Source organism: Sceloporus occidentalis, unplaced genomic scaffold, assembly GCF_023333645.1.
Source record: "Sceloporus occidentalis isolate IW3139 unplaced genomic scaffold, rSceOcc1.0.p SCAF_64, whole genome shotgun sequence".
Taxonomy (NCBI): domain Eukaryota; kingdom Metazoa; phylum Chordata; class Lepidosauria; order Squamata; family Phrynosomatidae; genus Sceloporus; species Sceloporus occidentalis.
The window spans coordinates 2,208,460-2,233,242 of record NW_028317044.1 but is presented as its reverse complement, the minus strand read 5'-3'; the positions used below and the strand labels follow the sequence as shown (position 1 = coordinate 2,233,242).

Sequence of the window (24,783 nt, the reverse complement as noted above, 5' to 3'; positions counted from 1 at the left end):
TCTTAGTTTTAAGGCTATGTAGGTACTATTCCACTAATAACAAAGCTCCACAGAAGTTCTGCTCCAAATCCGGGACACAATCCAAATCCCTAGCAATACAAAAGAGTTCATTGTTTGCAATTAGGTTAAGAGACAGATACGATAAAGTAGCATCTCCCAATCTGGGGGTGAGGAACTATCTCAGAGTAAACGTTGCCTGGAGCACGTACAGGTTGCCTGAAGTCGGCATTGAACAAACTCAGAAATGTCAGTGTTTGAAGAGGTACGTATGCACTAAGAGACATTTAGTGTAGATTTTATTTGGACAATAATCTCAGCAAAAGGGTCAGTCACCACCTTTCTAAGGGTTGGAGATACCTGAGATACATTTCAAGGAATGCACTTGGGCTCAGGTTTCTGAGAAAACTGATACTGCCAAATGCAAATTGGGTTCAAAAGCCAGGAGAGAACTCTGTCACAAAGGTAAACGGAAGTAATCCAGGCTTTAGATAAAGCAGGATGATAGTCCTAAATCTGGCAACAGGGCACCCATGCAGCAACCACGCCTGAGGCTAACTTATGCCCATACAACTGGTTAATAAGAAATGAATAAGGTTTCTTTGACTGCTTGGATGAGCAAAGAAAGAAAGAAAAAGGGAGAGGCACAACGAAGGACACAACTTTGGGGGTCCGCTGAACCCGATTCAGAAGATGATAGACGCTTAAAAGAACAATGAACCAACCAGGAATGAGCTGCTGCTCCCAAACCTAGCTATGTTGTCTGAATATAGAAAGCTTGCACTCCAGCTCCACTGTGTCAGTCTTTGATAACAGCCTAAAATGTCTGAGATGCTCTACTCTGGAATAACTGTCCCACGAGCAAAAGCCTTCGCAGTTCTCCAGGCTCTGCCTGGCAGCTTCTCCTGGAACCACAGTGAGCTCACGAAACGGAGAGCAAACAAGGATGTGTCAGTGCCACACCATGTTTTTGGCTTCTTAAAAATTCACGCTGATACGATCTTGGGTGTAGAGCGGAGCCGCCTGAAGCTGTATATTACGAGGCGGGAGAGGTTCAGGCGCTGTGCCTCCGTCTCTTGCTGTCAGGCATCCGAAGGGCCAGTTACCAGGAGCCGGCCTGCCTACCTGCCTTCATGTTATCTCCCAGCAGCAGCAAAGGTTCATCTGAACTCCTTGCAGGTTTTCCCAGGGAACCAAAAGGGTGGAGCAGCGACACAGAACTGATATGGACTCACAGTCAATCCCAAACTACAGAAGATTTCTATGTAAGAGAGCAGAAGCGGCAGCTAGTTACTTATAAACAGCACAACCATACACAACTGGGGCAGAGAAGTGGGGAGACAAGAACAGAGCGCCCCAGATCTAATCCCAAAAGGACTCCAGACGCATGCGTTCAAATCTGAATGAGATTCCCCAATGACCAGTCCCAACCAGATACTGCTTTGGTTGTTCAAGCCCATAAAAGGCAACATGGTGCAGATCCAGAAGACTTAACAACTCAAGCCACCTAACTAACAGCATTTATTTTGTGTAGCCAACTGGGTTATGCATAGTAGGATTTACAAACTAAGACGTGAGCCCCGTAGGCACTACATGCACAAAGGCCTCTGTATGCCTGCAGTCCTTTCTAGTTCAAAAATCCTCTCACTCTTCAAGCAGAAACCTTTCCCACGGCAAAGGAGGATGGAGGAAGGAGGAGTAAAGGATGGAGGAAGGAACAAGGGAATGTCACCGTGTCCAAGGAAAAGTGTTTGGCTGCATTGATTCCAAACCAATCCCCCCCCCCCCACCGCAAAAATTGTACGTCAAAAGGTTGTGTAGGGAGCAATGGCAACCCTCCTTCCTAAGACTACAGGGCAAGGAGAAGACTAAAAGTTAGCTTGCCACATGCAAGTGGTCAAGAACTCATAGCCATTGCAATGTCACGGCGGCTTCTGTGTGTGCAATTGGCAACCGCATCTGTGCCGCCTTGTTTCCCATGGCTCTTTGTCTTCTCTACAGGTAGAATAGCTATAGTTACTTACTCATCTTCTCCGTGCGACGGCCAATTAACGCACAGCCTTGACACACTAAGCATAAATACTAACCGCTTTGCTGAAGAAATTTTAATAACCAAGAGGAATTCTCTGCCAGTATTGCCAGAAGGTTTGAGCGAGAGATCCAGCGCAACTGAGAACAGGGTCACATTTAGTTTGACAAAAACAAGATTGGAGTTTACACAAATGTGCCAAAACCAAGTTTTACAGTAGGCACAGGAATTAAGCCGAGCTATTTTTGCAAAGCAAGAAGAAAAACAATTTATCAAACCGCCGCTCGGCTGCATTCTTTTCCATTCCAGAATTGTGTTCACACACACGTCGACGCGCTGGACACATCGGCTTTAGTCAACAGACGGGGGCCGAAACTTGATTTCTCGACGCACCTCCGCAGTAGCAAACAAAACATTTGGGGGGACAAACCTCGTGGGATGCGCAAACTTTTCCATTCAGGGCAATTAGAGGCAAAAGCGAACGCGGCTACAATTAAAGTTGTCAGGCCATGTTTAACTACATCTTCATCTAATCCATTTTATTTTATACAATCCCGCATCTGGATCTCATTTCCTGAATTCCTGTAGGTATTCCGGGACACTTTTAGAAACCCTTTCAAACAAAGCAACTTCAACCGAGTCGGCCTTGATCTAAAACCCATTTCGGTGATGTTTTAAAAAGAAAAAAAGAAAGAGCAGAGTATGGCAATAAGTTGCTTTCTCTCTTAATCTTTCCTGAAGGAGCACATGCCTATTCCCTCTGACAACAGATATCGGCTAAACAGCATTATACTGTACATAGAGAGATTATTATATACTGTGAACATGCTTTTAGGAGCCCAGTCTCGCATTGGTTTGGAACAACAGAAGCACCGTCCCCACAAAGTTCCCCAAGGGAAGTTGTATCACCATCATCACCTGCCCCCCACAAATACACACATTTATCATAGGGATGCAGAGTCCAATGCAATACCCTGTGCTTACACACACACACCCATGAAATGCTCATACACACACTCCAGCTCACCTTTAATTCTACTTCAGCTATGCCAAACATCTATGGTCAGAATCACTTCCGGCTCCTTCCAAGCTGAAGGGCTCTGGGCTCCAACATGGGCATTGGCTGAACAGACTACTCAGCAGGGGCAAGAAGGAGAGAAAGGAGGGGGAAAGGCAGCTTTCTAGCCAAATTAATTTACATGTCAAGCACTTAAAGAGGCTGAACGCAATTTCCCTGCCCCAGATCCACCAATCCCTACCGCAAAAGCATTGATCGACAAGGAAAACTCCCATGACTTAGGAACACACACACACACACACACACACACACTTAGGCTTTGTCTAACCGTAGATCTGCAATCTCCTCGGGGAAGCAAGGAAACTGTTCAACTTGGAGACTCCATTTCTTCTTGGCTCCATACTCCATTCCAACTCCCAAACAGGATTTCGGAGCTAGGGATGCATCTATCGGCTCTTGGTGTGAAACAGAGCAACGGCAGAGGCACGGTTTATGGGGATCTCTTCCCCCACGGAGGCCCCTGTCACTGCCAAGAATGGGCACGCTGGAGATAAGGAGGCTAAGGTTGGCACTGGGCCCCCAAACCGCAAGGAGGAAACCAACCAGGAAGGCCCACCCATCGGCCCAATCCTCGGCCCAAGAGCAGCCAAACAACTCCGACACCCAGAGGCCTGCTCAAAGACCCCTGCAAGTAGCCCCAAAATACTCCCTCCACCCCTTTGAGACCATGAAAGTCAAGTCCATGAGCAAACAGAAAGCCAAGATAAACAGCCCAAAGACTTAGTACATACATACATGCAAAGACATATCATACGTACTTCTCAAGCATCCCCTTCCCAATACCAAGCTGATGGTAAGTCCCATGGCAATATATATTTAAAATATATATATAAAAGCCACAGACTCCCCAGGTGAGACCTCCACCTTGATCCAAACAAAGCCTGACGCAAGGTAACTTTGCCACTCCACTTCGGTCGGTTGCACTCAAATCCTCCCTGATGGGAAAAGACACAGACAGACAAGGAAAAGGTTTGGGACACATGCGTAAGCCCAGACTCACAAATGCAAAAGGAGGAGAGAGGGGGGGAGCAGACTTCATTCACTCCAATGTGACGTAACGCTGAACCCCTTCAAGTTGTGAAAAGTGCCACCGACAGTAAGTCCCTCAAGGAAAGTAGGAAGAGGACACTTGCCTGATACTAGAGGACCCAGCACACATGCACATATGTGTTGGGTTTGAGCAAAACCAACAAAGCATATGGAAAGAGGCGGCAGAGAGTGATCATTGGGCACCCCTTTCTCCCCCAACAAAAAAGCCTTCGAGGATTCGGGAAGGAGCTTCTGGAACTAACAGTCTCCTGATGATGGAGAGCAGCATCTCTCCAGGAAATTGTACATGGCACACGGAAGAAATATGGGAGCTTCAGCTAAAATTCAGAGGGGCTGAATAATATGGTGCCCCCACAAATGACGACAAGGCAATACCTCAGAGGTTCCTTCAAGGGTTCTCCTCCTCCAGGATCCAGCCAGCTGTGTAGGATTCAAATCCCCGTCCCCAGACTGTCGCCAGAGCCCAGGACTGAGGCTGAGCTCCTGGACAGACGGATGTGGAAGCAGTGAATTATTATGAGACTGGCTTGAAAACAAACCCAGGGTGGGGAGGGGGATTCGCTCACAGCCCGGTTTCACCCCAAGGGTCTTCACCGCAGGGGCTTTAGCAACAGAAGAGACACCCTCTGACCACTACAGGCTGCCTCCTGAAGGCAGGGAAGGACCCCCAAGCCCTTCCTTGACCTTATGTGCTCTCCCTCCCCACATATCTACTCCAAGGCAAACTACCAACCATTTCAAAAACCCCAACGCACTTTGAAAACTCTGCTTCAGGGGGGACAAGATGGAAAAGGATGGGGAGGGAGAAACATGTCCCCTAAATATTGGGATAGCACTATGTGCAGACAGCTGGCATTTCCCTTCTTGGATTCCCTTCAGACTTTTGAAACATGTTGGAAGGGGGACTATAGGAAGGGCTGTGGGGTTAGGGATGAAACAAACGCATGCACAGCTACTAGGACTCATTCGCCACCCCACAATTTATAGGGACTCAATGTAAGTTTCTCTATAGGGGGAGCGAATAAGGTCCAACATTAAAACAAGAATTGCATTGTTATAATACAGGCCAGAGACAGGAAATCTGGAAGCCTCATTAGATAAAAAGTGTGACAGTTGCCATCCCAGTGGATCAGGTCTCCTTAAGCCCTTGCCTTTTATTTTGGGGAAGGGGTTTCTCTTAATAATGGAGCTGACCAAAAGGCATTTCTAAGGGAAACCCCTTCCCCAAAATGAAAGGCAGCAGCTTAAAGACTCCAGATCCACTGTTATGACAACCTTCACCCTTTCCAGTCAGAGGCACTTAGAATCAGAAAATGGTCCTTCTCCGTAAAAAGGGGGGCTTCTTTGGGCCAAGATTTGATAAGGAGAGATCCCCCTCCTCCTCAAAACTAGAAGTCCTGATAGGAGGATGTAAGGCCCTCTCCCTCTTGTCAGCAAAGTCCCACAAAGTTTCCCAGGAGCTTCCAACCTTTTTTTTTTTTTTTGGGGGGGGGGGCATGCAGAAAAGAAAAGAAACGAAGAGCCGGAGCAGAAATATTATTTTTGCTGAGAGGGGAAGACAAAAGAGAAGCACACAGTCCAGCTACCATTTCCTGTTAGCATTTCTCCCTTCTCCCCCCATTGAATGTGAAGAAGGAAGGCAGTATATTTGGGGGGGCAGAAAAAGAAGACTAACGATAAAGATTATTGGGAAGGAGACAGAATGACAGTGATGTAAAAGGGACTATTTTAACACCCCCCACCTTATGAAGCAGGACTTTATAAAAGTGGGGGGCTTAGTTGCGTCATTTTGGGGGCAAAGAGGTACCAAGAGAGGGAAACTCCAGAGCCCCCATTTGCTGGCGCACATACTTCCTCCATCACTATGCTTTCGGCCTTTCTCTGGCTCTATAAAACTAAGCAGCTATTAAAATAGGGGTGTTAATATTCATGGAGGGGGGGGATCTCCACTGGTTTTCTTCCTTATGCTCTTAGGGGGGTTGCTTAAAAGGGGGTTGTTGAAAGAGGGAGGGAGGTGGGGAAAGTAAAATGGGGGGAGAGCAAAGGAGACCCCCCCCCCAGCCCACTTTCACAGGTCAGAGAGACAGTCTAAAATGGGGGTTCAAAGAGACTACTGGTCAGAGGGAACAAGTCTGTTGTGTTTTTGGGGGGGTGATAATAATAATAGGAAGAGAGGGAAGGGACACCCCCTCTTTACAAAACTGGGGAAGGGGAGAGAAGACCCAAAGGAAGTAAAAAAGCAGTAGGGTTTTTGGGTATGGATGGTTAGTATCCTCCATTCTGGGACAAACTGGGGGAGGACTATTAGAGGAGACTGAGTACTGGGGGGCTTGAGAAATAAAAGAGAAGTTTAGGGGGGTCTGGAAAAATAACTTCAGGCAGGGATGCTTCTTCCTTCTTTCAGAAGTGTTAGGATTACTCCATCCTCCATACTTTCTCCTCTTTGGGGAGCAGAAGAGGAGGCAAATGAAGTATTGGGGGGGTTGGTATGGGGTGTGTGGAAAGGGGCTGGTTAGTAGCCCAGATAATAATAATAATAATAATAATAATAATAATAATAATAATAATGCCCCCCTCTTTGTAAAACTTGGGGTGAGCAAAGGAGAAGCCAAATGAAGGAGAGAGGGGTCTTATTTGGAAAGCGCAAAGCCTTGTGAGATACATTCAGGAAATGATGCATCCAGAAGAAATCAACACAAATGGCTAAACAAAAGGAAAGAAAGGAAAGAGAAAGCAAGGAATGGTTTGGAAGGGGGGGGGGGCTTCTGATATGGGCCCAGTTTGCCATACTGGGACAAACTGGGGTGGAGGGGGGACTCTTGGAAAAGACTATAAGTAGTGGAAGGGTTTGACCAAATAATTCAAACAGGGAGCACCTCTCCTTCTTCCATTATTATTATTATTATTGGGGGGGGGTGTAGTTGTGTGGGTTTGTGTATTTCTGTGGGGAGAACCATGGGGAGGGAGGTTGTAGTGGTCCCACTTTCTCATCCCCTCCATCCATTTTCCCCTCTTTGTAAAATTAGGAGGGAGTTGGAAGAGAAGAAGGGGGCAAGGAAGAGGAGAGGGTTTGTGTGTTTGTGTTGTGTGTCTTTGTGTGGGGGAAGTAGTGGCTCTAGCTCCTTGCTCCCTCCCATCCATTTCCCCCTCTTTGTAAAACCAGAGGACAGTTGGAAGAAGGGAGCACCCCAAAGAAGAGGAGGGTTGTGTAGTTGTGTGTTTGTGGGGGGAAGCCATGGAGGGTGTTGTGTCCCCCCACTTTCTTCCTCCCTCCTTCACACTTTCCCCTCTTTGTAAAACTAGAGGAGAGTTGGAGGGGACGAAGAAGGGGGCCCTTCAAGAAGAGGAGAGGCTGTTGTGTGTGTGTAGTTGTGTGTTTCTGAAGGGGAGAGCTGTAGGGGAAAAGGCATGGAGGGGTCACTGGGTCCCCATTTTCCAGCTCCTTCCTCCATCTTCCCCCTCTTTGTAAAACTAGAGGAGAGTTGGAGGGGAAGAAGGGGCAAGGAAGGGAGAGGGGTTGTGTAGTTGTGTGTTTCATCGTGGGGGGGGTGGGGTGTTGTGTCCCCACTTCCTCCTTCCCTCACACTTTCCCCTCTTTGTAAAACTATAGGGGAAGATTTTGAAGGAAAGAAGGGAGCCCCCCCCCCCAAGAAGAGGAAATGGTTGTGTAGTTGTGCTGTGTGTATGTTTGTGTGTTGAGGGGGTGGTTGTGTCCCCACTTCCTTCCACCTTCGCACTTTCCCCTCTTTATAAAACTGGGGGAAGAACTAGAGGAAAAGAAGGGGAAAGAGTTGTGCAGTTGTGTGTGTGTGGTTGTGTGTTTTGTGGTGGGAGGGGGTTGTTGTGTCCCCCACTTCCTCACACTTTCCCCTCTTTGTAAAACTGGAGGGGGGGAGGTTTGGAAGGAAGGAAGGAAGGAAGGAAGGAAGGAAGGAAGGAAGGAAGGGGGCAATGAATGGAGAGGGTTGTGTAGTTGTGTTGTGTGTGTGTGTGGGAAAGCCATGAATGGGGGGGTTGTTATGTCCCCACTTTCTTCCTCCCTCCCTCACACTTTCTCCTCTTTATCAAACTGGGGGGAGGGGAGGTTAGAGGGGCAAGGAAGAGAAGGTTGTATAGTTGTGTTGTGTGTGTTTGTGTAGGAAAAAAACAGGGGGGCTTGTTGTGTCCCCACTTTCTTCCTCTTTGTAAAACTGGGGGGGGGGGGGAGTTGGAGGGAAAGAAGGGGGCAAGGAAGAGGAGGAAGGGTTGTGTAGTTGTATTGTGTGTGTTGTGTGTGTGTGGGAAAGCCATGAAAGGGGGGTTGTTGTGTCCCCACTTCCTCCCTCACACTTTCCCCTCTTTGTAAAACTAGGGAGGGGGGCAAGGAAGAGGAGGTTGTGTAGTTGTGTTGTGTGTGTGTGTGTGAAAGCCATGAAGGGGAGGGGGTTGTTGTTGTGTTGTTTCTTGTGGTGCCCCTTCCCTCCATCCCAGGACGAGGCAACATGAGCCTCCTCTTCTTCCTCCTCCTCCTCCTCTTCCTCTTTGGCGCCGCCATTTTGTGAGGAATCGATGAATTGAACAAAGAGGATCAATTTCTGATCCGGCGGAAGGTGATCGATGGGGGGGGAGAAGAAGAGAGGGAAGGAAAGAAGGAAAGAAAGGAAGGAAAGGGGGGGAAAGAGGAGGGAGGCCTTGCTGAGGGGTCGGCCCTCCATTTTGGGGGGCCAATTAGATGACCCCCCCTTTTTGCCCCCCAATTCGGGCCCAAAATAAGAAAAGGAGCCCCAAAGGCGCCCGCCCGAGCGGCTTCCTGCCCCCCTCTTTCTCCGCGTCCCTCTGTATTTCTCTCTTTGGGGTCCGAAAGGGCTCCCCGCCGCCGCCCCCAATCCGCCCCCTGCCCCCCCCCCCCGCGAGGCTGACCTGCAGCTGCTGTAAATCAAAGCGCTTCCAATATTGGAACATCGATCCCACATTGGCCGCCATCTTGAGACATATTGAGGCAGAAGTGAGCGGACGAGAGAGAGAGAGAGAGAGAGAGCGAGGGCAGCGAGAGAAGGAGGAAAAAAGGGGAGGGAGGGAGCGAGACACACAGGGAGAGAGAAAAAGGAGGGAGGGGGAGGGAGAGAGAGAGAGGGAGGCCGGCCGCAGCAGAAGCAGCGAAGCCAAGGAGAGGGACACTCCGAGAGAGACAGAGGCAGAGCCAGGGAGGCTGGAAAACACGGAACGGAGCCACTGGGAAACGGAAGGGAGCCAGCCTCGCTGCTTGCTCCTCCTCACTCTATAATCAATCACCACCATCATCATCATCATCATCATCATAGATATAGGGTCAAGATTGTTATTGACTATAAGGATAGATAGTAATACATATCAGTCCAAGGTTATTATTAGTATTATTTATAGTAATAGATAAGAGTTCAAGATTATTATTATTATTACTATTATTTATAACAACAAACAGGAGTTCAAGATCATTTATTAATAATAATAATAATAATAATAATAGACATGAGGTCAAGATATGATTACTATTATTTATCATCATAGATATGGGGTCAAGATTATTATTACTCTTATTATTATTAATAGATATGTCTTCAAGATTATTATTATTTATAGTAATACACACGACTTCAAGATTATTATTACTCTTATTATTATTTATAACAGACATGAGTTCAAGATTGTTATTATTATTTGTAATAATAATATAAATAATTTACACGCTTTATAAATAAAATATAATAATTTACAGTGCTTTGTAAATAAATATAATAATAATAATAATAATAATATGAGTTCAAGATTATTATTATTTATAGAAATACATATGAGTTCAAGATTATTATCACTATTACTGTTATTTATAACAATAGACATGAGTTCAAGGTCATTTTTTATTATTAATATTTATAATAATAGATATGAGGTCAAGATTATTATTATTATTATTCATAATAATAGATATGAGTGCAAGTTTGTAAATAAGAGATAGGAGGTCAAGGTTATTGTTGTTGTTGTTGTTTATAATAATAGATATGAGGTCAAGTTTATCATTATTATTATTTATAATAATAGTTATGAGGTCAAGATTATAAATAATGGATATAAGGTCAAGAATATATTATTATTATTATTATTATTTATAATAATACATATGACTTGAAGATTATTATTATTTATAATAGATATGAGTTCAAGATTATATTTATTTATAATAAGATATGAGTTCAAGATTATCATTATAAGATATATATATATATATATATATATGTGAGTTATTATTATTATAATTATTATATGTTGAGCTGACTGAAGAGGAGGCTGAGAAACATAGTGCAGCCTTGCATCTTTTTCCTTTCAAGCCCTCCCTTGTAAGTGTGAAGATTGCAGGTTCCTCTCCCTCTCTCCCTTAGTTCCAGATATTAGGATTATATATAATACTTCAAGATATTACCATTATTATTATTATTATTATTAAGTGTTGTTGGTCTGGCTGAAGAGGAGGCTGAGAGACGTAGTGCAGCCTTGCATCTATGTCCTTTCAAGCCCATGCTCTCCTCTCTCTCTCTCTCTCTCTCTCTTAATTCAAGATATTACAATAATATATGCATAGAATATTTACTAAAGCGATTAACCAACAACTAGATTATATACAACACATAAATATATAATATATAAATATATGAAATCTCTACCTCCACCGTCTTCCTTTTATAAAGATGACTCTTAATCTCACACACAAACACACAAACACAAACATACAGTGATTTAATGCATCCTCCTGGGATCCCAGGCAAACTTGGAAGAAGTGCTTTTGCTACGCTTTTTAATCACCTATATGTTTGTATCTATATATGCAGGCAACAGATATATACATTGTCATACACACACACACACACACAGTTGTGTTATTGTGTATATGGCATGATTTGAACCACTGCGTTGTAGTGGTTGAAGGTGGGAGACCAGGGTTCAAGTCCTTGCACAACCCTGGAACCCATTGGCAGGGCCTGGGCGAGTCACAGACTCTCAGCCTCCTTGGAACAAATCATGCCAAAAAATGATAAGTTGGCCGTAGCATCAGCACAAGTCAGATGTTGAAGGCGCACAACAACAACGAATTGTATGCATTACACATGTATGCATCACTATGCATGTCGGTACATATATACTGAGCTGGTGTAGTGCAATGGTTTGCGCACTGGACTATAACTCTGGAGACCAGGGTTCGAATCCTAGCTTGGCCATGGATACCAACACTCAGCCACACTCTCTCAGCCTCAGAGGTTGGCAATGGCAAACATCCTCTTGCCAAGAAAACCCTACGATAGGTTCACCTGAGGGTTGCCATAAGTCAGAAATGACTTGAAGGCACACAACAACAGCAACAACAACACACACACACACACACATATATATGCCCTTTGTTTTTGGGGAGAGGGGATACCTAGACTATGCTACCAGAGCTATCCAAAACGCTAGACCCGGTGCTTTCTCGCATTGCGCAACTGAAACTCTTTGATAGCACTTGATCCGCCATGCCTCCGTCCTAGAGACTCCTGGGATTTGCAGGTTCATAAGGTATCTTTAAGTTCTTAGCCAAACTACGACTCCCAGGATCCTGTAGGATGCAGCCGTGGCAGTTAGCAATAGCAGCTTCATTTATATACCGCTTCATACTGAACAAAGCAGTCTCTAAGCGGTTTACAACTGTAAGCTAAGCGGGCGCCCAATGGTTATAACTGCGTAGCATGAGCATGAAAGCGACCTGCAACTCTAGGGTCTTTCTCCATGTCCATAAGAGGTACAGTCCCAAAGAACATTTGTACGCTTCAGCATTCAGTGTGAATGTTATTTTGGGTGTATAAAAGTGGCTGGTAGCCGATGCGAAAAGCATACAAAACAGTCCTCTAGAACCCCTCCATCTCTGATCAAACATCACCATTTCTCTTCTGCCAATTTAGGATGACACCGAATTAGGAGGAATAGCGAATACTCCAGAGGACAGGATCAAGATTCAAAATGATTCAAGATTCAAAATGACCTGAATAGAAAGCTGGGCCAAAGCTAACAAAATGAACTTCAACACAGCGAAATGTAAGGTACTGCTCTTTGGACAGAAAGATGAAATGCACAGATATAGGATTATGGGGGACACCTGGCTTAAGGAGACTTATATGTGTGTGAAAGGGATCTGGGAGTCCAAGTAGACCCCAAGTTGAACATGAGTCAACAGTGTGATGCGGCAGCTAAAAAGTCCAATGCAATTTTAGGCTGCATCAATGAAGTATAGTGTCTAGATCACGAGAAGTAATAGTGCCACTCTATTCTGCTTTGGTCAGGGCTCACTTGGAATAATACTGTGTCCAATTCTGGGCACCACAATTTAAAAAGGATGTTGAGAAACTGCAGCCATGTGTCCAAAAGATGGTGACTAAAATGGTGGAGGGTCTGGAAACCATGAAGCCCTACAAGGAACGACTTAGGGAGCTGGGTATGTTTAGCCTGGAGAAGAGAAGGTTAAGAGGTGATATGATAGCCCTGTTTAAATACTTGAAGGGATGGCATATTGAGGAGGGAGCAAACTTGTTTTCTGATGCTCCAGAGACTAGGACTCGGAGCAATGGATGCAAGCTCCAGGAAAAGAGATTCTGCCTCAACATTAGGAGGAACTTCCTGACAGTAAGGGCTGTTCGACAGTGGAAGACGCTCCATCGGAGTCTTCCTTCTTTGGAGGTCTTTAACAGAGGCTGGATGGCCATCTGTCAATGGGGATGCTTTGTTTGAGAGTTCCTGCATGGCAGGATGGGGTTGGACTGGATGGCTCTTGGGGTCTCTTCCAACCCTATGGTTCTATGATTCTAACTGCAAACTCTCCCTGCAAATCCTGGCCTGATTCCCACTACCTTTTAAACCGAATCACAGCTCACCCCTCCCTGCCTTTTACTTGAAGCCATGCCTCAAAGATCGTGTACAAATAGGCGTTTCAAGCAATTCAGCTTTCCGAGTCTTATTTATGTAACTTTCAAAGGGGGATTGTTCATCCCCTTTGGTTGGGAAATCGATGAGAGCCATTCCACCAAAGCGGTGCGCTTTCGAACCACGGCCACCGTTTCCGTGGCTGTTTTTCAGGCTCTATTAGCAGGGCCTTGGGTTCTGTATATGGTTTCATTCATGCTAAACCTGCTTGGTGCATTTCAACTAAAGTGAAAGCACTGAGAGCCAGTGTGGTCTTGTGGTCTGAAGGTAGGATTTGGACTCTTGAGATCAGGGTTCGATTCCTTGCTCGGCCATGGAAACCCACTGGATGGCTTTGGGTGAGCCGCACACTCTTGGCCCCAGAAATCCCTAAGCAGGTTAGCAGCAATCCAGATGATGGAGGACCCATGCAAACTCTCCGGATTACATATAGCCACTTCAGCACCAAACTCCAAGTATACAATGGGTCAAAATAGATCACCTTTTGCTCCAGATCTTCCTGGAAGATCAATGCTGGGCACCTCATTTCGACCTCAGAGAGAACAACTCGGGTCAATGCAACAGGAGTTTATCACATGAAGGCGATCAGGTGTTTATCTCGTAAACATCCCAGAAATGTTGCTCAATTACGCAAAACGATTTCGCGCAGCGTCACACAAAACCCGCCATTAAAGTGGTCAGAAAGAAGCATCAACGCAGCTCTCTTTACATGCGGGACTGCAGCAACAATGCATTTCCGATATCACTTGCACAACTGCGTGTGATAATCCTTTGCGCAAGTACTCACCATTTCCGTTTCGTTTGCGGGATGCTTTAAGTGCGCTTTGACCTCTCTTCAGTGTCAAAATCAACCCCAGTGCGATACACTCCAGAGAACCCAAGGGAATGGGGATTTGGGATCACCTTTGGAGCCAAACTATCCCAAAGTATTGTGGAGCTGGCCTCGGTTTGCAGCAACCAAAGCAAGCTGTGGATGAAGGGAGGAAGAGGACGGAGAAGAGAGAACTACTGGGACTTTTAAAAAGCAGCTGAAAAGAGGAGGAAGACAGAGGATTTTGCAGGATTGTCTCTGCAAAATGGAGACAGTTGGGGAGTACGCAGTTCAGTTTATAGACTGTAATGTTACCTTTTTGATGACAGCTTCCAGAATTCCTCAGGCAGGACGGCCACTGGCCCTAATGGATCTGAGCTGTTAAGATCTGGATCATCTCATTGTATTCAGCGCTTTCATGGGCGACGTTCCAGTTTTAACAGCAAGAGAATAAAGTGGGGCGACTGAGGTGGAGGGGGGAACAAGAGTAAGATATCTGCTCAACATGAGCCAACTTGCTGGAAACACATCTGGTTAACATTCGGGGGCTTTAAATCCGCAGCCATATCTGAGCGATCCATTTGGTAAGTATTAAACGGATGCGTTGTCGCTGGTAATATTTACGATCGCAACGTGTTAAGCGGAGGTTTAGCGCTGTCAGAAGAAAGGAATGATTGTCATATGGCCTAACAAATGGGGCGAGGATATAAATTAACGTTTTATTGTGTTAAAAACCTTTATTACGATCTTGTTCAAAAAGAGCTGTGCCTTTGACAAGTTGTTGCCTGTTAGAAAATAAAAGAAGGGTGGTGTGTGTGTGTGCGATTTTCCTATGCCACTGTACAGACGACGCCTGAAGTGCCACCTTTAGCATGGGAACAGTGCCGACGTTCTCATAAATACCAGGCAATTCGATCTCAAATGGAAGATAGATCACATATTCTGGGGAAAGGATGACCAACTGCACACTCCTAGTGGATACTAACAGCCGTGCCTCTTAGGGCCCTTTAACGTTACACAAAAGGTACATGCGGCCCTTTGGTACTCCAAGTATGGTCCCTGAACACAACCTCAGACTCAAATAAAACTGTTGCATCTTATTTGTATTCAGAAAATATCATAAAATCAGGTTTAGACTCAGAGGGAGGAGGAAGGAAGGGAGGAGGAAGGAACGGCAACAATCTAAGATATGTAGACTACTAGCTGAAAACATCACAGACTTGGAACAATTGCTAAAGAAAGTCAAAGAAGAAACACTGCTGAACACAGGAGCTTATCACACGAAGGAGATCGGGAGTTTATCCCGTGAACATCCCCGAAAAACTGTGTTATTACACAAACTATTTCACATGACGTCGCACCAAACCCACCATTAAAAAAGCATCAACGCCTGTCTTTTTTACTTTCAGGTTTGCGGCGACAATGCGTTCCCGATATCACTTTACTTGTGCAATTGCGCATGACGATCGTTCGCGCACTTCCTCATCATTTTCGTCATTATTTGCAGGATGCTTTAAGCATGCTTTGATTGCTCTTTAAGGCCCAAATTAGCCTCAGTGTGATAAACTCCACAACGAGAACAAAAATCATGATCGTGGCAGAGCTGCAAGAATTCATCTTGGATAATGAGAAAGCTGAAACAGTCATACCTTGAGTCAAGCTTTGATCTGAATGGAGACTGCAGTCAAGAAATCAGAAGAAGACTAGGAATAGGAAGTATGTAGAGAGATCTTCTAGCACCTTTGAGACTAATTGAAAGAAAGAAATTGGTAGCATGAGCTTTCCTAGACATATCTACTTCCTCAGACGCATCTGGAAGAAGGAGACTTTAGTCTAGGAAAGGTCATGCTGCCAACTTCTTTCTTTCAGTTAGTCTCAAAGCAGCTATGAGGTCTATCTACATACTGCTTTTACAGGCTAACATGGCTATATCTTTGAATTCTAAGAATGGGAAGGGCAGCTACGAAAGAACTAGACAAGATCCTGAAGTGTAAAGGTATATACGCATACCTCCATATTTGCTGGGGTTAGGGGCACAGGACCCCCGCAAATATGGAAAAGCCACAAATAACAAAAACACCATGTTTTTACCTGAGAGGACATCTCTCTAGGAATCTCTAGGTCTTCCAGTGCAACTCTGTGATCAACATCTTCCAGACGTTGACCATAGAAATGTATTGGAGGAGCTACAAAGGCCGAGTGGCGTGTTCTCTCTAGGAATCTCTAGCTCATTCAGTGCGACCTTTGGTTAAAGTTGGCCACAGAATTGCACTGGAGGACCTGGATATTCCTAGAGAGAAGATATTAATAATCTGTGAATAATCAAAACCGCAAAAATCAAAGCCACAAATGTGGAGGGATGAGTGTACAACTGAGCACTAAAGTTAGAATCATCCAAGGCATCGTATTCCCCATCACCATGAAAGCTGGACAGTGAAGGAAGCGGATAAGAAGAAAATCAACTCATCCGATATGTGATGCTGGAGAAGGGTGCAGAGGATCCCATGGAAGGCCAAAAAGACAAGCAAATGGGTTCTTGAGCAGGTCAAGCCTGAACTCTCCCTGGAAGCTAACATGACCAAACTGAGGCTGTCGTACTTTGGCCACATCGAGAGAAGACAATAATGCTAGGGAAGGTAGAAGGTAGTAGTAAGAGAGGGAGACCACAAGACAGATAGATGGATTCAATTGCGGAGGTCATGGGCATGGATCTACAAGAACTCCAGGGCAGTGGAGGACAGCAGGGCTTGGAGATGTCTCATCTGCAGAATCACCAGGAGTTGAGGCCGACTCAAAGACAGTTAATAACAACAACAAAATAAGAAGTCGAAGGCTTTCATAGCCGGCATCCACAGTTTTTTGTGGGTTTTTCAAGCTATGCGGCCATGTTCTAGAAGAGTTTGTTCCTGATGTTTCGCCAGCATCTGTGGCTGGCATCTTCAGAGGATGCTGGCATGGAAGAGAGTGGGGTACAGTCTCTGAAGATGCTGCTGAAATGTCAGGAATAAACTCTTCTAGAACATGGCCCCATAGCCCAAAAAACCCACAAAACCCAACAAAATAGCATTTTAGTCCCCACAATCCCTGAGACGTCAGCGCCCAAACAAACTACAATTCCCAGAATCCGATGTCATTGAGCCAGCGGTGTCAAACCGGGTTAATTCTGCAATCCGGTTGCAGCCTTTGAGCTCATTGAAGGGAAAGTGGGGTATAACCGTAATCAATAAACACGTACATGTATCTGGGAGCAATTCCCATTGAAAACAGGAGTAACTTATGAGTTAACGGTGGCAAAGCCTGTGGTCGCAATTAATATTAGACCCGGGATGTTGCGATCGGACTGACCTCACATAACTGCCCTCAAACGGGGTTATTAATTAATAACGCCACCAAACGGTATGCTAAGCAGTGCTAATTTGCAAGGCGGTTGTAAGTGGCCATTTTCAGTTTCGAGAGCCTCAGTTCCCTCCAGGGTCCTCGGCTGCCACGCCACCGCAGGCGCCTTTTCATCCTTTCGGAAAAGGAAGCCGTTTCTCTCCCCCACAAACCTCTCCCCAACGAAAATTCCTGCTCTAATTACTTTGCCGTCTCCTCCAGCTTTCCTCCCCCTTGGAAAGCCGTCGGGGAGTTAATATATTGACAAATCTCTTTTGTTTATTGACCATGGTCCCTTCATTACTTAGCAATACTTCATCTCGGTTTGGGCTTGAACCTGAACCTAAGGTCAAAAACCATCTGCTCCGCGGAAGGGAAGTTCTTTGGTGTCAGGGATAATGCACTTTATTCCTTGCTGAGAGGTAAAAACAAACAGGGCATTTTTCACAATGGAACGGCTTTTGTATTAGCCGTATGTCCCTATGCCGCTGTCGCCATCTTCTTCTATTATTATTATTATTATTATTATTATTATGCATACTGCTTTATTTTCTGCTACACTTGCTTCAGAGCTTCCATAGTTATGATCTGTATCCGTTCTACAATAGCTGCTGCAGTCCACAGATATGGAGTCTAGATTTAAAGTGTGCTTTTGCTTTCGTCTAGGGTTGGCACTCTGTCCACTTCCATCTCATGTGCCAGTTGTGCCACTTTGTAGGGAGGATGGGTTGGATGCAGTGATGCATAACTTAACGCCTGATTAGACTACTGCAATGCGCTCACATGGGGCTGCCCTTGAAGGCTTGATTCCCACTACCTTTTAAACCGGGTCGCAATTCGGTTTGAACCGGTTCAAATGACCCTGGTTCCCACTTGAATTGATTCGCTGGAAAGGGAGGCCATGCACCAGACCCATTTAACCTGCGTCTTTTTTTATGCTGATGTTTTCCGAGTCTTTTCGGATACATCGATTCCGCGCAAGTGTGAACCAGATGCGGATTGGAATCGATTTAAATTTGCCCTTCAGCCGGCTGGAGCATGGGTCCATTTTGAACCGATTCATTTGTGAATGTGAACCATAAGTGGGTTATTTTACAGGGGAACAATGTGACCGGGGCAAATGCATTGGGAACCACACTCCGCTGTCGAATCGATCCATTGATTCGGATCGCAAACCGATTTATTTGTAAGTGGGAATGAGGCCGAAGAGTGTTTGGACGCTGCAACGACTGCAAATTTGGAATAAACAGCTTGTTGTCTGTGGGGTGTGTGTTACAGAGCATGTATCACCTGTCCTGAACCATTTGCCCTGGTTTCCAGCTTGTTTCTGAACTCAGTTTAAAGTGCAGGAAGATCTTCCTGACAGAGCTTTTTCAAAGTGGAACAAACTGACTGAGGCTGCATCTGCACTGCAGAAACAATGCAGTTTGACCATGCTTTACCTGCCAGGCTTAATACTATGGGATTTTGCAATTTTGTGAGATATTTAGCCTTATCTGTCAGAAAGCTCTGGTGCTACAATAAGCTACAGATCCCAGAATTTCACAGCATTGAGCCATGGCAGTTAAAGTGGGATCAAACTGCATTGACTCTTCAGTGCAGATCCCGCCTCGCTCTGTCTGTTTCCTAACGTCAGTACGATCCAAAGTGGGGTTAAATAAACTTGCACATAGTTGCTCTGCTCCCTGTTTTATATAGTCAAACACAGGGATCATGCAACTGTTTAACAAGGAAAGGCTTCATATTAAATTTGCACACACACAAACACACACACATATATATATTTTAAATGAAACATGTGAAATGTATTTCCCTTTTTTTATAGGAGTGCTATAAAACATTCATCGTAAAAGCTTGCCTTCCTGTTCTCTTTTCTTTTCTTTTGTGTATATATGTGATTGGGGGGGGGGGGGCATTTAAAAGTTGATACAGGTGTACTGAGATGTGTATTGGTTTGGTGCACCATTAAAAGCAACCCACTACTCCAAATGCCCAGTTCCCCTGGGCTGCCTCCATTTATTACTTCGCCATGTTATTGCACCAGATCCGCACCGGGGATGCAAACAGATTTAATAGCTGCTCCCTCTTCTTTAGGATGCCTTGGGAATGATCGCTCTTTGAGGCAACACTAGGCGCCTCGGAGCAGACCATTCCCAGCCCCGACGTCATCGAGACGCAATTCCCCGGATTCCAAATTTGGAGGCTAAAAGTGGTTATCAATAGGAAGCCAAATTAATTCTGTACGACAAGCGAGGCCTTCCTTCTGCGCGGTTTCCTGTTTCTGCCTTTTAGCCGAAACCTTACAAGTGCGTTTTGAAATCCATTTCCTTTTCAAATGGCAAACCACATTTTCACACCCGGAGACATTTCAGACTACACAGTTACGTACCTCCCAACTGCCCCGATTTGGCAGGGACAAATCCTCAATCACTGACTGTCCTTCAACTTTTCCAGCCACTTTCAAAATGACCCAAGTTCTCTCTCCTTGACCCCCGCTTTGTTCAACCTGCAAAAGCAAAAGACCATAACGCTTGGTAAGTCGGAAGGCAACCGGAAAAGAAGGCAAGCATGCTACAGGTGGATTTGTTCAGCCGAGAAAACCATGGCAGTCCTGGCAAGACTTGAGCTGATGACTCTGGAGGTCCCTCATTCATAGGGTCGCCATAAGTCAAAGTCAGCTTGGTGCCAAATAACAACAACAAAGCAGACATTACATGATTTGGTGGTCAGTACGCTGGCAACTAACTCATTCCAAGCCATTGTATTCCCCATCACCATGGACGAAAGCTGGATAGTGAAGAAAGCGGATAAGAAGATTGACTCATTTCAAAAGTGGTGCTGGAGAAGATGCGGAGGACCCCATGGACAGCCAAAAAGACAAACACATGAAGTGATCAAGCCTGAACCCTCTCTGGAAGCCAAGATAACCAAACTGTCATGCTTTGGCCACATCATGAGACGAAATTGGAAAAGACAACAATGCTTGGAAAGGTGGAGGGAAGTAGGAAAAAAGTGGTTCATGTCATCGCACGATGTGCCCAAAGTAGGACATGCTCAGCTTAGGGCTTGTCTACACATACGTATATTATGTTCAGTGCTGCAGATTTTGCATCAATGCGTAGTTGTCTTCATTTTTCTGCACACGTTCCTATCTGTTTGCATCTATTCGCCCTCCCTCTGTCAAAATGCGACGGAAGGCCATACATGCGATAATGTGCATTTCTGCAGATTTTCTCTGGACACTCCAGGAAAATCCACAGAGCCTTCCCCACGGAAAAAGCCTGAACTCCCACAAATCATGTGTGGCCGGGTCGCATTTTATTCAACTGGAAGGAGGTGTATTTTAATGCTGTAGACAAGCCCTTAGCCATATTTGCTTGCAATGAGAGTTCAGGTTTGTGAAGTCCAAGGCTTTCATGGTCGGCATCCATAGTTTTTTGTGGGCTTTTCGGACAATGTGGCCATGTTTTAGAAGAGTTTATTCCTGACATTTTGCCAGTATCTGTGACTGGCATCTTCAGAGAATGCTGGCATGGAAGAGAGCATAGAAGAGAGTTCAGGTTTGCTCTCAGAACCATTTAGTGGTCTTTTTAGCATTTCATCGCATCCACAGAACTCTTCTCCAGCATCGCATCTCAAATGAGTTGATTTTCTTCCCATCAGGGTCTCCACTGTCCAGCTTTCACATCCGTATACAGAAATCAGAAAAGCTATAACATTTCAATACCATCAAAGCTTCCAGGGCAGCTCACAGAGGAAGCTGAAAACAGCCAGCGTTCAAAAGAGAACCGGTAAAGCAAAAGAAAAGGCAAGCTTTCAGTCAGTCGCATGCGGAACTGCAACCAAATGTTGCAGCGTGACGCGCTTGTGTTCCAGACAGAAGACGCAATTGCGCTGTTTCTTTCCTCTTGGTTTTCTGAGTCATCTCCTTACCCCAAAGAGATGTGCGACATGTTAGTCTGTGGCAGGAAGGATGGCTGTGCCCCCTTTAAGTTTCCCCCATGAATTGTTCACTATTGCACATTTTGGGTTTTTCCTGAAATATGCAGTTACCTCTTACTTGTTTCACAATAACCCCTGCTTGGGAAACGCCGTTGTGGTCTTAATTCAGCGCTCGAGTTCACAATTCCTTGACCCTGCAACAAAAAGGGACAGCGTGGTTCAGCACAAGCTAAACTGGAATTAGGCAGAATAATAAAACGGGTGCTTGGCATCCACTGTGGTTTAGTTCCAGGAACCTCCAGGATACCAAAATCCACAGATGCTCAAGCCCCATTGAATACAATGGCATAGCGACATGCAGTATGCCGTGGCGCCAGAACTCTCTGGAAGAGAAGGCTATCCCGGGATTCCATAGCATTGAGCCAAGGCAGTTAAAGCGGTGTCAAAGTGCATTCATTCTGCAGGGCAAATCAGACCCAAGACTTCAAAAAATCCTTAGGACTAGAAACTTGGATTTACGGCTGACGTAAAAGCAGCAGTTCTCACAAAAGCCTAAGGGACAACAGCGAACCCGTATCTGTGATTCTAACTTTCCCCCCTCTGTTTATTTGAGCATCTGTTTCGATACGCATACGGCCATCATTCCGAACCCATAAATCAGATTGCAAAGGAAGTTCTGCTAATGTAACATGTTCGGATCAGACATACAGACATACCCCCAGCGCTACAGTAATGGAAATCAAATTTATTTATTACTCCATTGGCTTGGCTTGGCTTGGCTTTCAACCCCGCCTGCAGATTCGGGGAGCCAACTTTTCTCTCTGAGTGGGGCACCTGTCACTTGAAGGCAAAATCTCTTATTGATTGTTATTAATGGTTTCGCATTTAGCTGCGCGGGCCCCGAACCAGCCAGAGACGCTGGAGACAAGCTGTCTGGGACTCCCTGTGATGTTGTAAAATGACAGCCAGGCAAACCGCCCGGAGAAAAGGTGTAGCCGGGATTTTTCAACTGCGTCCCCACCTCAAAATGTTCCTCTTTGGCATCTCGCAACAACAACAAAAAAGAAGGCTTGGGAATGATGTCAACCTGCAAAAGGAGAAAGGAAGAACAGAAGAGAATGGAAGAAAAAGATGGTTTTGTGACTTTGCCGAACTTTACAAGCTGGCATCAAAAAATCCACTATCCAGGCATGCCCTCCAGAGACTCATAAAAAGATGATGTTTGGCAATTGCATGCCGTCGAAGGAAGGTTACTGCAGGGCTGGTTCCAAGTTTTGGAAGGCCCTTAGGAAACATACTCTCTATCCCACAGCTCCCAACTTTCCCAGTTTTGCCGGGACGATGCCAGTTGGTCCTCTCTCGTCCCACTTTTTCGGCTGCTTTAAAAAATGTCCTGGTTCTCTCCACTTTCCCCCTTTGTTCCCAGTATACTTCAGTTGCAGCAAGCCGGGTACCAAGCGCAAAAGCAGTTTGCACTCCAATGTGAAGTCGAAGGCTTTCATGGCCGGCATCCATAGTTTTTTGTGGGTTTTTCGGGCAATGTGGCCATGTTCTAGAAGATGGCCACATAGCCCGAAAAACCCACAAAAAACTCAGTTTGCACTTCATTAACCCAAGAAGAGAAAAGGGAGAATCTTGCTCTTTCCAGTCGGCTCCGGCAAAAGCAATCTGCAGAAGCCGCTCCTAGCTTGTCTGTTCCTCTGCATTAATAACTGTTGCCAACTTGGCCACACTTGGACATTGGTCATATGTATCACCATTTTGGGCACCAAGTTTATTTGTCTTTGGCACAACGTCCATTACAAAATCTCACAGCTTTCATTCATGGGATGCTGGAGGGGATGCTGTATTTATTTATTATTTCTTCGCATGCTCTTAAAGTCGGCTCCTGGATTTAAGACTCAACCTTGCAAGTATCTTGCAAGGATTCCAGACTCAACTTGAGACTTGAAGGTAGAGACTACTAGACTGTAGACTTGGAGTAAAAGACTTGAATACATCAGGTCTTTGAATACATCAAGCCCTCTTCTCTCTTCTTCTTCCAGGTTCTGGCGGAGCTGCTGGCCAGGCAGCAAAGAGAAACGAGTTGTTCTCTGTGGGTTTTTCAGGCGACTTGTGTTCCCATTTGGCCAACAAAGCTGCCAGGCCTGGAAGGCCTCCTTTGAGATGTCACCTGGTGCCATCTGCACTCCCTGCACCCTTCTAGTGATGCCCCCGAAGCAGTCCCACTCTTGCCAACTGGTGAGGTGAGACGACCGAGGGAGATGCCCCCAAAGGGCTGCAAATGGTTAGTTGCTTCATTGATCTGGCAAGGATGGGAAAAGGTGTTAACCACCAATGACCCAGCGACTGTCTCAGCCCTTAACTGATTTACAGGAAAGAGCTCCGTTGGCACAAGATAACAACACTTTTCCAGGCCTGTGCCCAAGTGGGTTGCAACCTGGTGGTTTCCATCCTGACTGACAGCAATGAGACTGGCTTAAAGGTTGCTTGAAGATGAGAAAGTGCCTGACTGAATTCTCATGTTTGAATTGAGGGGAAAACACTGCATCCCCAGGGATGGAAATAAGCGCCAGGCTAAAAGTACTGGCTTTTGTCGGGCGATCCGATGTTATTTAATGGCTGGCCAGCCAATGTTTAATGCAGCGTCAACAACACTGAGCTCAATGCAGATCTTGGGTATGTTTTTGGGGAGGTGTACAACCATATCCTCCACTTTGAAAGAGGTTGCATCTTCACTGCAGAAATAATGCACTGCTAAGGTTCAATGCGATGGAGTCCTGGGAATCAAAGTCTGTTGGGACACAAGAGCTCTCTGACTCAAAAGGCTAAATATCTCACAAAGCTTCAGTTTCGGTTTGAGTGTTGGACTAAGACTCCAGGAGACCAAGGTTCAAATCCCAGCTTTGCTACGGAAATCAAAGCAAGTCATGCTCTCTCGGGCCAGAAAATGGCAATGGCACAATTCTTCTGAACAAAGAAAACCCTGCGATAGGGTTGTCATAAATCAGAAATAATGCGAAGACATACAACAAACAAAACCACAACTTGTTAGCCCAAAGTGCAGCAGCTTTGGACTGTGAAGTCGAAGGCTTTCATGGCCGGCGTCCATAGATTTTGTGGGTTTTTCGTGCCATGAGGCCATGTTCTAGAAGAGTTTAGAGTGCTTGTTGTTGTTGTGTCGGGGGGATCTACAGATCCCTGGAGGAAATGGTTCTCTAGCCATTTGTAGGTGTTAATATATGGTTGACCACAGAGTTGTGCTGGAGGACCTAGAAATTCCTAGAGAGGGGATCTCTCAAGTTAAAAATAATAGCGTTCTTTTTTTATTTGCCCTTTTTCACTTTCGTGGGGGTCCTGGACCCTTAACCACAACAAATATAAATGCATAGTGCGAAAGGGCCGGATATCTGCCTGACTCCGGTCCGTAAACCTGGTCGACTATGAAATTGATTGACGACGAAGATAATTAATAATAATAATAATAATAATAATAATAATAATAGCTATTTTAGAGGGAAAAACCCCAATCTTTTCTTT

At 45.4% G+C, this 24,783-nt stretch overlaps 1 protein-coding gene and 1 long non-coding RNA gene across 9 annotated transcripts in view; both read right to left on the bottom strand.

Annotated features, from left to right (window-relative positions):
- Positions 1-9,285, bottom strand: part of LOC149287104 (protein CASP) — a 236,500-nt gene extending 227,215 nt beyond the window's left edge. For 3 of the 7 annotated variants that reach the window (XM_089493438.1, XM_089493441.1, XM_089493442.1), the window contains exon 1: positions 9,054-9,284. In XM_089493438.1, coding sequence (XP_089349564.1) covers positions 9,054-9,116 — 63 coding nt within the window. In that variant the 5' untranslated portion in view covers positions 9,117-9,284. Of the gene's footprint in view, positions 1-3,053; positions 3,130-9,053 lie in introns of those variants that run through there. The other 4 variants (XM_089493440.1, XM_089493444.1, XM_089493443.1 and 1 more) reach the window with 4 other exon arrangements.
- Positions 9,286-19,722: 10,437 nt separating this feature from the next.
- Positions 19,723-24,783, bottom strand: part of LOC149287103 (uncharacterized) — a 67,390-nt gene continuing 62,329 nt past the window's right edge. For both annotated transcript variants that reach the window (XR_016277525.1, XR_016277526.1), the window contains 2 exons: positions 21,355-21,437; positions 19,723-19,807 (listed from right to left, as the gene is read on the bottom strand). This is a non-coding gene — a long non-coding RNA (uncharacterized LOC149287103). The remainder of the gene's footprint in view (positions 19,808-21,354; positions 21,438-24,783) is intronic.